Raw genomic sequence first — 12,658 nt, forward strand, 5'->3', positions numbered from 1 at the left:
ATTGGGTAACGCTGCGCAATGCATATGGTGCAAACAATGAGAATGTCTATCTAAAGGGAAGCTGTGGTTCTTTCTTCCTCACAGCACTGGCTGGCCCTGTGTAGACCTGTCCCTAGATAGGAAGTACACAGCAGGCAATGTGAATGCACATCTAAAGGCATGCAGGGCTGCATTATTTTCTGTAACAGCAGCCTGTGTGCAGCCATAGCCCTTGGTCATGTGACCTGGTAATAGGCGTCACATGCTGTGTAAGGAAGAGGGGGATGTGATTGATTTGGATGGTCATGCAGTGTGCTGTTCCACTCAGTGTCACCCACTTTGAATTTTCCTCTAGCATCGTGTCAGTAAGTGCATTGAAGTCCTAGACTACAGTGTGGCGGGAGCTCCAGGACTGCAGTCATGGCATATATGGTAAGAACGTCAGTGTTGCCTCTCTCATCTTGTTATGAGACCATAATGGACAGAATTCAGTCTACCATGCAAAAAAATAATATTGTTTTATGTTTCATAGTTTACAGATTACTTCTGGAAACCGCATGCTGTCCCACACCAGGACAACACAGTTTTTTGCAGACTATGGTGTTCCAGCTGGTGGGGAACTACTGACCTCAGCATTCCTGCTTGGACTTGTAGTTCTACAACCGTGCTGGGGAATCCTGAACATGGCTTCAGTCAGGCTGCAGACCTGGTGGTCATGGTTTTGTTCCCTTCAGCTCCTCCAACCTTGCAGGGAATTAAACGGTGCAAAACGTTTCTTTCTTGCAACTGTCCCCATCCCTCACGAGGCTGTCATTTTCTTCTGTGTGCGGGTCTTTGGTAATCTTCATTGGCCAGCGTAGACCGACATAACTCATGCGCAGGAGTTGGCCATCCCGGCACACACATGGATCGGCCTGGGACTGTAAAATGCACATGTGCAGCTCCGTTTACATTCTGGAGAACACTGTGAGCAGGTAGGTGTATTTTATTGCAGAAGAGATGTTGTATGTCTCTTCTATACTAAAAAGCCTGCCTGCTCACAGTGACTGACAGTGGAACTTTAGTTCTGCTTTAATAAACAAGAATGTGTGGACGTGTGAAAGGTAGAGTTTGTGTGGGAACACGTAGGAGAGACTCTGAGTTTTATATAGCTTCAAGTGAACTTTCAAGGGCTCGTTTGCATGTACGACAGCCATTGCAACCCCTCTGAAAAGTGATCTTGTCTGCTCACTGATAGGCAGTGAGCAAACCGTATGTCGCCTCCTCACTGCTTGATTTAACCTTGTAAGTGCCATTCTGCAATTTCGCTCATTTTGTGGGGCAGCTCCACAGATTTGCATGGTTTGAGTTCAACGTTATTAATGCCCCCTGCAATTGCGACATGCTGATCAATTATTACTGCGGCCATGAAGCACAGCATTGCAGCTACAGATGTGGTCTTTCCCGAATGGTTGCGTGCCTGTGTTCAAGTGGGCAGTTGTGAAAGGGGTAGTAAAATTGTAGCTCAACTGCCTGGCTGCACATGTGAACAGACTGTCTTCTGGAGGTCCAGGGGGTCACATAAGTGGGTTTGGTTGGTATTAATGAGGGATATGTCATTTGTTAGCCTGCTTCTTTGCATAAATGATCAAAATGATACAAGTATATCCTGAACTGTAAACAATTGAGCCCTTTCCTCATTGCTGCTAAAGTGTAATAAATTATTTATATATATATATTAATTATATTCTCACGATTATTAAATTTGGGTTTATATTTTCACCACACAAGACAGTGGTCTGGATTCTTCTACAATGAAGATAGATGAAGGTTACATAGAGCAGCATGGAGCTATCCCTTTAAAACTGAAAACATGTTCTGTGGCTGATTAAAGTGGTTATTAAACTCACTTGGTGCCTTTTCTGCATTCAATTAGCCTCAGAACCTGTGTAATTCATATGCGTTTGGGTTAAAGGAATGAGGTGGCAATTCTAATGAGCGCTCCGGTGAGTAGTTGGAGTATAATGTGTTTTCTTTGTTCTATTCTTTATGTACAGGATTGCAGAGGACTATACTTCCCGTCTCAGTTACCTGCTGTATCCAGAAAGATTCAGATTGGGTTCTAGGTCATTTCCATGTTTCTCCGGCCACTGAAGCTCATCCAGCCAAAGGACAAAAATGCAAAACCACAGAATCTGGTAACATTTGTACGGCTGCTGTGAATTCACTTGGGAATCCTCACAAGCGACACAATGGTGCAGGTTTACAATTGCCATCCTTTTGGCTCTCAGAGGATTGTGCAAACCAAGCAAGCACCGGAGGTATTTTGCTGTGGCCGGGATAGTGTGTTTGTGACCTGTGCCGGTGGATGTAAGGTGGAAGTCTTCACGGTCTGCCAAGAGCTGTGCCAACCTCTCTGCAGCTTTAACACACTTGGGAAAGTGCTTCAGATGCATTACAGTGAAGTAGGTAAGAAACCTCTGAAACCTGAAAAATTTTACAGGGGTTATGACCCTCCCCTACTCCAAAAAAAAAAAGTTTTGCCTTTAATTCTACTGTAAGTGATACTGAAGTCTCGTTTTTTTTTTTTGTTTTTTTTCGTTAAAAATAACAAGCATGTTATACTTACCTCCTCTGTGCATTGGTTTTGCACAGAGCAGCCCAGATTCTCCTCTTCTCGGGTCTCTCTTCGGTGCTCCTGGCCCCTCCCTCTTGTTGAGTGCTCCCACAGCAATCAGCTTGCTATGGGGGCACCCGAACCGCAGCTCCCTGTGTCCATTCAGACATGGAGCTGTGGCCTGGCCCCACCCCGCCCCTTTCTCTCTTTATTGGCTCACTGACTTTGACAGCAGCGGGAGCCAATGGTGCTGCACTGCTGTCTCAGCCAATGAGAAGGGGAGTCCAGGACAGCCCAGTCTCTCGTGCAACATCCGCTGGATCTAGATGGACCTCAGGTAAGTATTAGGTGGGCTGAGGGGGAAGCTGCACACAGAAGGATTTTTATCTTAATGAATAGAATGCATTAAGATGAAAAAACCTTCTGCGTTTACAACCACTTTAAGGAAAAAAATTATAAACAAAAAGTAGGGTCAAAGCTCTTTTGGCCATACTTCTCTCATGTGGGTCACTTATTTTTGCACTCCTGTGACCTAGATTTAGCCGACAACAGGCTAAAGCCCACTATCGGCTGACATCACAAAGTCGGTCTAGGCTCTTCAGGAACTCTAACAATAATGTTCAGATCTTCCCAGATGAATGTTCGTCAGCTTGCTCAGCCTCACAGTAAGCTACCGAGAGCCTGAGCTAGCCACTCCCGTCCCCTCCATAGTTCTCTGTGCTTAGAGTAAACCAGAGAGCTGAGGGATCAATGGTCTTTTATTACTCGGCTCTCGGGTTGTAGAGCCTGCAGGGGAAAGCTGCAGCTTTGATCGATGCTGCAGCAATCTAGGTGAATATGAATGTTTGTGTGTCCATGTAGATGCTGTATCCCAATTAACATGAATGGGACTGCCTGCATGCGGATGCAGGGCACACCTGTGCAGGAAAAACTTGGCCCACACATGGGTGTACACTTAAAGTGGGGTTCCACCCAAAAAAACAAAAATACATAAAAAATCCTAAAACAAAAAAAATTTGGATATTTTTTTTTTTTTTAACTTACCTCTAAATGCCTGTTGCTAGGGGGTCCCCCGTAGTCTGCCCCTTCCAATGCCTGGGCTGGTGACATCACTTCCCCCTCGGCACAGGAAGGGCTCCGCTCTGCTCCCTCCCTCCTGTCAATCATCTGGGACCCATTACAGGTCCCAGGTGACTGAGCAGCCAATCGCGGCGCCACTCGCGCATGCGCAGTGGGTGCCAGGCTGTGAAGCCACAGCCCGGCGCCCACAGTTGCAATGCCGGCGCCACTGAACGGAGGGGGAGACGAGCGGGGCTTCGATCCCCCACATCGCTGGACCCAGGGACAGGTAAGTGTCCAATTAAAAGTCAGCAACTGCAGTATTTGTAGCTGCTGACTTTTAAATTTTTTTTTTTTTTTTTTTTTTTTTTATGGGCCCCCTGGGTGGAACTCCTCTTTAAGTACGGCCCTGTGATCAAGGCCTAAAGGCCCGTACACACGATCGGACTTTTTGACAACAAACATGCAAATTAGCTGTTTTGGGGCAACATTTGACCGTGTGTACGCTCCATCAGACAAACTTTTTTTGGTTTTCATCGGACTTTTGTTGGCTGTGCGAACGGACAAACTTTCCGGCAACAAAAGTTCGATGGAGCAAAGTCCGATTGTGTGTACACAAAGCCATCGGACTTTTGTACAAACTACAGTCCCCGCCCGCGAGAATGTTTCCAGCGCGATCCCATCGCGCTGGTTCTCGGCGACAGGGTACTGTACATCTCGCGCTGGCTGCAATAGGAAAAACACATTTTCCTATTGCAGTGAGCATGAAAGGGAATTCCCCTCTGGTAGCATACCGGGCCATTAGGCCTGGTATGGATTTTAAGGGGAACCCCTACGCCGAAAAAACGGCGTGGAGGTCCCCCCCAAAATCCATACCAGACCCTTATCCGAGCACACAGACCGGCCAGTCAGGAAAGGGGGTGAGGACGAGCAAACGCCCCCCCCCCCCCCTCCTGAACCGTACCAGGCCGCATGCCCTCAACATGGGGGGGGGGGTGCTTTGGGGCAGGGGGCGCCCTGCGGCCCCCCCACCCCAAAGCACCTTGTCCCCATGTTGATGACAAGGGCCTCTTCCCGACAAACCTGGCCGTTGGTTGTCGGGGTCTGCGGGTGGAGGGCTTATCGTATTCCAGATGCCGGCCCCCCACCCTATGTGAATGAGTATGGGGTACATCGTACCCCTACCCATTCACCTGTGGGGAAAAAAAAGTGTCAATAAAAAAACACACTATACAGGTTTTTAAAGTAATTTTATTAGGCAGCTTCGGGGGTCTTCTTCCGACTTCGGGGGTCTTCTTCCGACTTCTCCGCTCTCTCCGGCCTCTTTTCCCGGTGTCCGGTTCTTCTCCCACTCTCCGGCCTTCTATCCCGGTGTCCGGTTCTTCTCCAGCTCTCCGGTCCTTCTGCCGGGCTCCTCCGATATCTTTTGCTGCTCTTTTGCTAGCGGTGGCCCGGTCTTCTCCGTCGTCTTGTTCCTTCATCTCTTCTGATGTTGACACGACGCTCTCCCCCACTGTAATGCTGTGTGCGAGGTGCGCGACGACTTATATAGGCATGGGGCGTGGTCACTGGGTGATGTCACGCCCCATGCCTATATAAGTCGTCGCGCACACAGCATTACAGCAGGAGAAAGCGTCGTGTCCACATCAGAAGAAAGAACAAGACGACGGAGAAGACCAGGCCACCGCTAGCAAAAGAGCAGAAGATAGCGGAGGACACTGGGAGAAGAGGCCGGACACTGGGAGAAGAGGCCGGAGAGAGCCGAGAAGTCGTAAGAAGACCCCCGGAGCTACCTAATAAATTACTTTAAAAACCTGTCTAGTGTTTTTTTTTTTTTTTTTTATTGACACTTTTTTTCCCCAGGTGAATGGGTAGGGATACGATGTACCCCCATACTCATTCACATAGGGTGGGGGGCTGGGATCTGGGGGCTCCCGGATTCCGATAAGCCCTCCGCCCGCAGACCCTGACAATCAACGGCCAGGGTTGTCGGGAAGAGGCCCTTGTCCTCTCCAACATGGGGACAAGGTGCTTTGAGGTGGGGGGGGGCCGCAGGGCGCCCCCCTGCCCAAAGCGCCAACCCCCCGATGTTGAGGGCATGCGGCCTGGTACGGTACAGGGGGGGCTCGCACGTCCCCACCCCCTTTCCTGACCGGCCAGGCTGCATGCTCGGATAAGGATCTGGTATGGATCTTGGGGGGGGGGGGGGGGGGGGGGGGGGGATGCCGTTTTTTTCGGCATAGGGGGTTCCCCTTACGATCCAAAATCCATACCAGACCTAAGGGCCTGGTATGCTCCTGGAGGGGAACCCATGACGGTTTTTTATTTAAAATTTGGCGTGGAGTTCCCCCTCATGATTCATACCAAACACATGTCGGCAATGCTTGTCACTCATCGCGAAAGGAAAAAACATATTTTTCCTTTCCTGATGAGTGAGCCAGCTCAGCGCTGGCTCCCGCGACGGGGCTCGCAGGTGTCAAATCTCACTGATACGGAAGTTGACCAAAGGGTGGCAGGAAAGAGCTGAACAACCACATTTGGTGAAAGTTGGATGAAAAAGTCCTGCCGTGTGTATGCTTAATTAGTTTAAGGCCAACGCCCTTTGTACAAAAATCCACGGGAAAGTTTGTACAAAGTCCTGTCATGTGTATGAGGCTTAAGGGTCATCCAGCAATCTTTTGTCTGCTGTGTGCTTCGACACTTACTCTAGTGACAGTGTCACTGTTTACAAATGCTGCAATTTTAATTTTTATGTGAAGTAGACAAGTTTTCTTCTGCAAGCCTCCAAGTGCCAGGGAGTGCTCAAATACATGTACTTATCACTGGCTTCTTTTGGAACTGGTGTGATGTAAATCTATTATTCCTGTTCTTTGTCCATAGGAATGGCCTTAATCCATTTTGAAAAATGCCTGTTACTTTATACAAGTCAGTGCCGCATGCCAGACCGGATTGGGCCCGCGGGCCTTGTGTTTGCCATCTGTGCTCTAGTGTGTGGAATTGGGTCAGGGTTTATTGCAGGTCAGGCTGGATGACTCATGCAGGCAGGTCTCTGATACCTCCCCCTGGATCCGAAAGTTTGGAGAAACTTCTAGAAGTTAGCAGGCATAGGGCTGATCTGCATACTTGCGGGAACTTGGCCAATCCCCAGGCAGAATGCTCTGGCAGGGTGGCTGAGTCGGCCCTTAAATATGGATGAGTCATGCCAGCAAAGGAGTCGGGTGGAAGATGGAGTGCTGAAAAGGCTATTGGTGGCCTAGGAGGGATCCCCCAGATCTAGGAGGGTGTCTCTACCTCCAGGCTGGGCTTGGGCTGAGTCAGGAAGACCCCTACAGCATTACGGTTTGTCTAGGAGTCTCATCTGAGAAGCAGTGGGAGTAAGGAGGACAGAGTGAGTACATCAGCACACCCAGGGAATTTCAAGGTGAGAGACTGCCACTTGTAGAAAGCTTTCTAAAGAACAGCATTGTGCTTAACCCTTTTATCCTTGCCTTGGGAGATCTTCAGTTTAGCCAGGAGGGCTGGTACTGCCTGCAAGCCGTGTAGCTGGAAGCAGTTCTACACAAGGAGAGGATACACTCCTCTGTTCAGTTTTCCTCCATTTTTGTGACCTCTCCAAAAGGGGCTAAGAGCTTCTGGTCTGTAAAGGACTTTTGCTACTAGTCCACTAAGGACTTTGTGGGGAAAGAATGGAAAGCAGTTCAGGGGTTTTTTTGAAAAAAAGAAGGAAGTTGTCCTCCTTTTGTTCTTTACTTTAATTTGGGCATCCCATACATCCCTTCACCCTATTCAAATTGTTACCCCTAATAAAACATCAAAAACAAAGCCAAGGGACTGACTTCTTGTGTTTGGATGCAAATGGAAAATGCGTGTTGCCTGGCTGTGCAGGAGTAGGGGAGCCAGTCACCGGCAGCCTCTGCAGGGGTAGTGCTACACTTATAATATCAAATTATTCAGATGTATCATCCAATATCAATAAGTAGAACAAAAATACGATATGAAGTGCACAACCTAAGAAAAATGTGTACACACAATTAATGCGATACAATTAGTGCAAAAATACTCCAAAGGTTCTATAAAAGTGCTGAGTCCAATAAAGTGCCCGTGAAATAAGTGATGATAAAAAACAAAAAACAAATAGGGGTTCATAGTAAAAAGTTTATCCAAATATAATCCAAGTGAATCCACCACTGACTGTTAGCAGCCACTTCAGTGCACCTTCACCCTCCATGTGAGCACTCTAATGGCCTTACCAGAGCCTAAGACCTCAATACCATGGGCCAAAACTTGCTTAAAGATATTCCAACAGCAACCACCACTCTGACCTGCCAAATCTATGCTACGGTAGTGAAGTCCCCATAGGTACCAACTGCTTGTCACTCTGTTTATCAGGGTTGCCAAGCTCCCGCAGCATTATTTACTTGCGGAGCACATTTTTTACTGGCAACCTGAGAAATTACAAAACTTCTATTGAAAACAGTGAATATTTGAACAGTATAAACATGATATGGAAACCCTGACAATAACAAAGTAATTTTCTTGAGTTACACGTAAAAAGTCAACACAGCATGAAGTTATCAGCCCCTGATATTTACTGGCAGTTGTAAAAAAAAAATCACAAATTTTTACAAACTGACGGTTGGCAACCATGCTGTATATTAGAATCTCCCAAAACGCCATATATGAAAAAAGCAAAATTCTCTATGGAGCATTACCACATGAAACCTGTCATTTATTGAAAATGTATTGCACTTACAGAGTAGTATGATAATCAAGTATCACAATCCTAGGTGCAGGTATTGCACGCCGCTCCATTATCCTCTGAGTACGCTATTGATTGAAATGCGCTGAGGCAGTGACATCATAGTGCAGCATAGTGCACATCAGCGTTTCGGAGCAGCATGCGAGTCCCACACTTAGGAATGTGATGCTTGATTATTATACTTTAAGTTTAATATACTATGCACAGAGGTTTTTGCATACAATAATAGTTAATACCATTATATCTCAAGTGGTTGTAAAGGCAGAAGGTTTTTTATCTTAAGGCATTTTATGCCTTAGGTTTTTTCACCTTATTGTGTGCAGCAGCACCCCCAATACTTACCTGAGCCCCATATCTATCCAGCGATTGTCCCTTTGGCCGCCCGGGAATCTCCCTCCTGATTGGTTAAGACACATCAGCGGCGCCATTGGCTCCCACTTCTGTCAATCAAACTCAGCCAATCAGGAAAGAGGGGGATGGGGCCGAACCACAGCTCCATGTCTCAATGGATGGACATTACTGCAGCTTGGCTCGCGTGCCCCATAGCAATCTGCTTGCTGTGGGGGCACTCAACAGGAAGGAGGGGCCAGGAGCACCGAAGAGGGACCTGAGAAGAGGAGGAACCAGGCTGCCCTGTGGAAAAACCACTGCACAAAGCAGGCAAGTATACAAGACAAGTATAAGACTTTACAATCACTTTAAAGTGTTTGTTACCCCAACCTTTCCTATTCCTGATATGTGCCTGCTGTACCATTTACTTGTATGCAAAAGTACCCTGTTCTCTTTTTATTGCTTCCTTTGTGTGAAATCCCTGGTGGTTCTTGCCAGTCCCTCCGCATTCCTATTAAAAAATGCTGGGAACTCGGCCTGCTATCCTCCAGTGATCAGACTTGTCCTGGTACACCTCCCCTGCACAGCTTTTCACTGGGAAGATCAGCATACTGCTGTTTCTACCCCCCCCCCCCCCCCCCCAGCTTTTATGCAGGGGAAAAAAAGACGTATTAAAAATGTTTTTTTTTTTTTTTTTTTTTATATCTATACACAAATGTTTTGCCTTTCACTTCTATTTTAAACTGTATGGGTTGTTTTACAAGGTGATTGCTTACAATCACTTTAAGGCCTCATTCACACGGGCAGCGTCAGTTTAGCCACGTTAAAAACGCATCAGCTCTTATCCGTCTTCATCCGTCTTCCGTTCCGTTAATCTCCATTTTCAGCCGTCTTCCCTTCCGTTAACATCCGTTTACATCTGTTAAATATACCCGTTTACATCCATTTTTGCATCCGTTTCGATTCGTTTTACAGCAGTTTCTGTGGCTTAGATGACATTACCCAGAAAGCATTGCTCCTCACATGCTGCATTGCAGTTTTCAGTGAGTGACTTGTCCTTTCTGTGTCCTTCCTTTGTCCTTGTCTGTGCTAACTGCATTTGTGCCATGGATTCCAACAATTTTTGGGACAGCGTGACATTGTTTGTCATATTTGCCTATATGTAGAGAAAGGAGAGCAAGAAAAGCAGATTGTGACTAGGAGCTGCACCTGGGAGACATCTCTGGCCATGGTTCTCCTTGGGAATGTACTTTCTATTGTCCAACTACTGCCTGGGTCATAGGTTGAGTTCACAGATAAACAAAAAAAAAATTATTTCATCAAAGCGGATCTTAACTGATCAGACGTTCACGGACATTGTCTGTTAATGTCAATTAATATCCGTTTTCACGGATCTCGACGTAGCCTTGTGCGTTAAAAAAAAAAAAATTATAAAATCGGAAGTTAACGGCTGGTCATCCGTTTGCCCATAGGAATGCATTGTCGTCCGTTAACGGATGGAAGAAAAATGGATGGGCAGTCCGTTCGCGTGAAAGGGGCCTAACTCTGTGAATGTATCTCCTTTCGGTGACCACACCCTTTATATACAATATAACATTGGGGTTTTGTTTTGTATGTAATTTTTTTTTTTTTTTTTTTTGTACCTTGAGAAATTGTCAATAAGAACATATTGAAACAGAAAGTAAAATGAATGCAGCTACCTCAGCTCAGCTAAGAACATGTAAATGGAACAATATTTCATTTCTGTTTTTTTTTTTTTTTTTTTTTTTTTTTTTTTTTACGTACTTTAAGCAAAGGGTCAAGAATAGACTTAATAAATAAAAAATGATAGATTTTCCGCTACAGAAATGAATAACTAGATAGAAGCATTCTAGTAGAAATTTAATTTTTATATTTGTGTTTTTACACCCCTCTAATGTTTTGTCCCTCAGGAGATTACTTGGTAACCATTGAGGAGAAAAATAATATTTCCTCTCTGCGGACGTATGTGAACTGGAGATGCCAGTCTTTAGGGAGCTCCCGTGTCAGTGTGCGAATGGTCGGACTCCAGTTGGATACTCTGTCTCCTGCCTCATCAAAAGACCAAATGGAGATTATCGAGATGCCACTTTCTGAGGACCCTCTCCGTGTCTCATGTTGTCCTGTGCGAGGAGATCTCCTGGTTGGGTGCAAGAACAAGCTATTGATTTTTAGTATGAAGTACATCCCCGTTAATGGCATGCCAGTGTTAGATTTTGACAGATCCTTGGTTTTACAAGTCTCTGGGATTGTGCCTGCTGAGGTGTATTTTTGTGCCAACCATGTCAGCATAATGAGTGATCTAGAAGTTCTAGTGTTCAGGCTGACATCTGAACATCAAGAGGTATTGCCAGATATATCCACTGCTATTACGGATCTGGGAAAACTGCAAGAGAAAGGTGACATGCCATATGTTTTTTTTTTTTTTTTTTCACACCACCTAATGTATTGCTGTTTACTATTTACCACTGTATGTGCCACTTACAGACCAGTCGGCAGTAAGCATTTGGGGTTGATTTACTAAAACTGGAGAGTGCAAAATCCAGTACAGCTGCAAATGGTAGCCAATCAGCCTCTAACTTCAGCTTGTTCAATTAAGCTTTGACAAAAAAAAAACTGGAAGCTGATTGGCTTCTATGCAGAGCTACACCAGATTTTGCACTTTTCAATTTTAGTAAATCCAACCACATTGTATTCTTCCCAGATTGGGTTAAAATTGCAGAATATTAAATACAGTAACCAATATGCTGTTTGGTTGGGAAAGCATTAAAGCGGTAGTAAACTGCAAAATATTAGCATAATGTGCTTGTATGCATTGCTGGACAGAATTTTTATGCATGCAAATACTCACATTTTTATACAACCTAGCCTCGTGTTTTTGCGGACGATATACATCAGTACTGTGTACAAGTACCCTATCTGTTGGATAAAGGTGCATTTAAAAAAAACAATTATTTAAATATGCATTTAATTATTAAAATATACCTCTAATTATAATAATCAGGACAGGCACTAAATAAGACTACCTTTTTGAAAAAGGAAAAAAAAATATATACAGTATCTCACAAAAATTAGTACACCCCTCACATTTTTGCAAATATTTTATTCTACCTTTTCACAACACTGAAGAAATGACACTTTGCTACAATGTAAAGTAATGAGTGTACATTTGCTGTCCCCTCAAAATAACTCAACACACAGCCATGAATGTCTAAACCGCTGGCAACAAAAGTGAGTACACCCCTAAGTGAAAATGTCCAAAGTGTCAATATTTTGTGTGGCCACCATTATTTTCCAGCACTGCCTTAACCCTCTTGGGCATGGAGATCACCAGAGCTTTACAGGTTGCCACTGGAGTCGTCTTCCACTCCTCCATGACGACATCATGGAGCTGGTGGATGTTGGAGACCTTGCACTCCTCCACCTTCCGTTTGAGGATGCCCCACAGATGCTCAATAGGGTTTAGGTCTGGAGACATGCTTGGCCAGTCCATCACCTTTACCCCCAGCTTCTTTAGCAAGGCAGTGATCATCTTGGAGGTGTGTTTGGGGTCGTTATCATGTTAGAATACTGCCCTGCAGCCCAGTCTCCAAAGGGAAGGGAGCATGCTCTGCTTCAGTATGTCACAATACATGTTGGCATTCATGGTTCCCTCAATGAACTGTAGCTCCCCTGTGCCGGCAGCACTCATGCAGCCCCTGACCATGACACTCCCACCACCATAATTGACTGTAGGCAAGACACACTTGTCTTTGTACTCCTCATCTGGTTGCTGCCACATGCTTGACACCATCTGAACCAAATAAGTTTATCTTGGTCTCATCAGACCACAGGACATGGTTTGCGGGCTTTCTTGTGCATCTTCTTTAGAAGAGGCTTTCTTCTGGCATGACAGACATGCAGACCAATTTGATGCA

At 45.6% G+C, this 12,658-nt stretch overlaps 1 protein-coding gene across 2 annotated transcripts in view; it reads left to right on the forward strand.

Moving 5' to 3' along the window:
• The first annotated feature begins 204 nt into the window (after window positions 1-204).
• The window catches only part of HPS3 (HPS3 biogenesis of lysosomal organelles complex 2 subunit 1), a 76,096-nt gene continuing 63,642 nt past the window's right edge, over window positions 205-12,658 (forward strand). The window contains exons 1-3 of one of the 2 annotated variants that reach the window (XM_073625915.1): window positions 205-411; window positions 2,016-2,427; window positions 10,655-11,140. In XM_073625915.1, the coding sequence (XP_073482016.1) occupies window positions 2,211-2,427; window positions 10,655-11,140 (703 nt within the window). In that variant the 5' untranslated portion in view covers window positions 205-411; window positions 2,016-2,210. The remainder of the gene's footprint in view (window positions 412-2,015; window positions 2,428-10,654; window positions 11,141-12,658) is intronic. The other variant, XM_073625914.1, reaches the window with a different exon arrangement.

Source organism: Aquarana catesbeiana, linkage group LG04, assembly GCF_042186555.1.
Source record: "Aquarana catesbeiana isolate 2022-GZ linkage group LG04, ASM4218655v1, whole genome shotgun sequence".
NCBI lineage: Eukaryota > Metazoa > Chordata > Amphibia > Anura > Ranidae > Aquarana > Aquarana catesbeiana.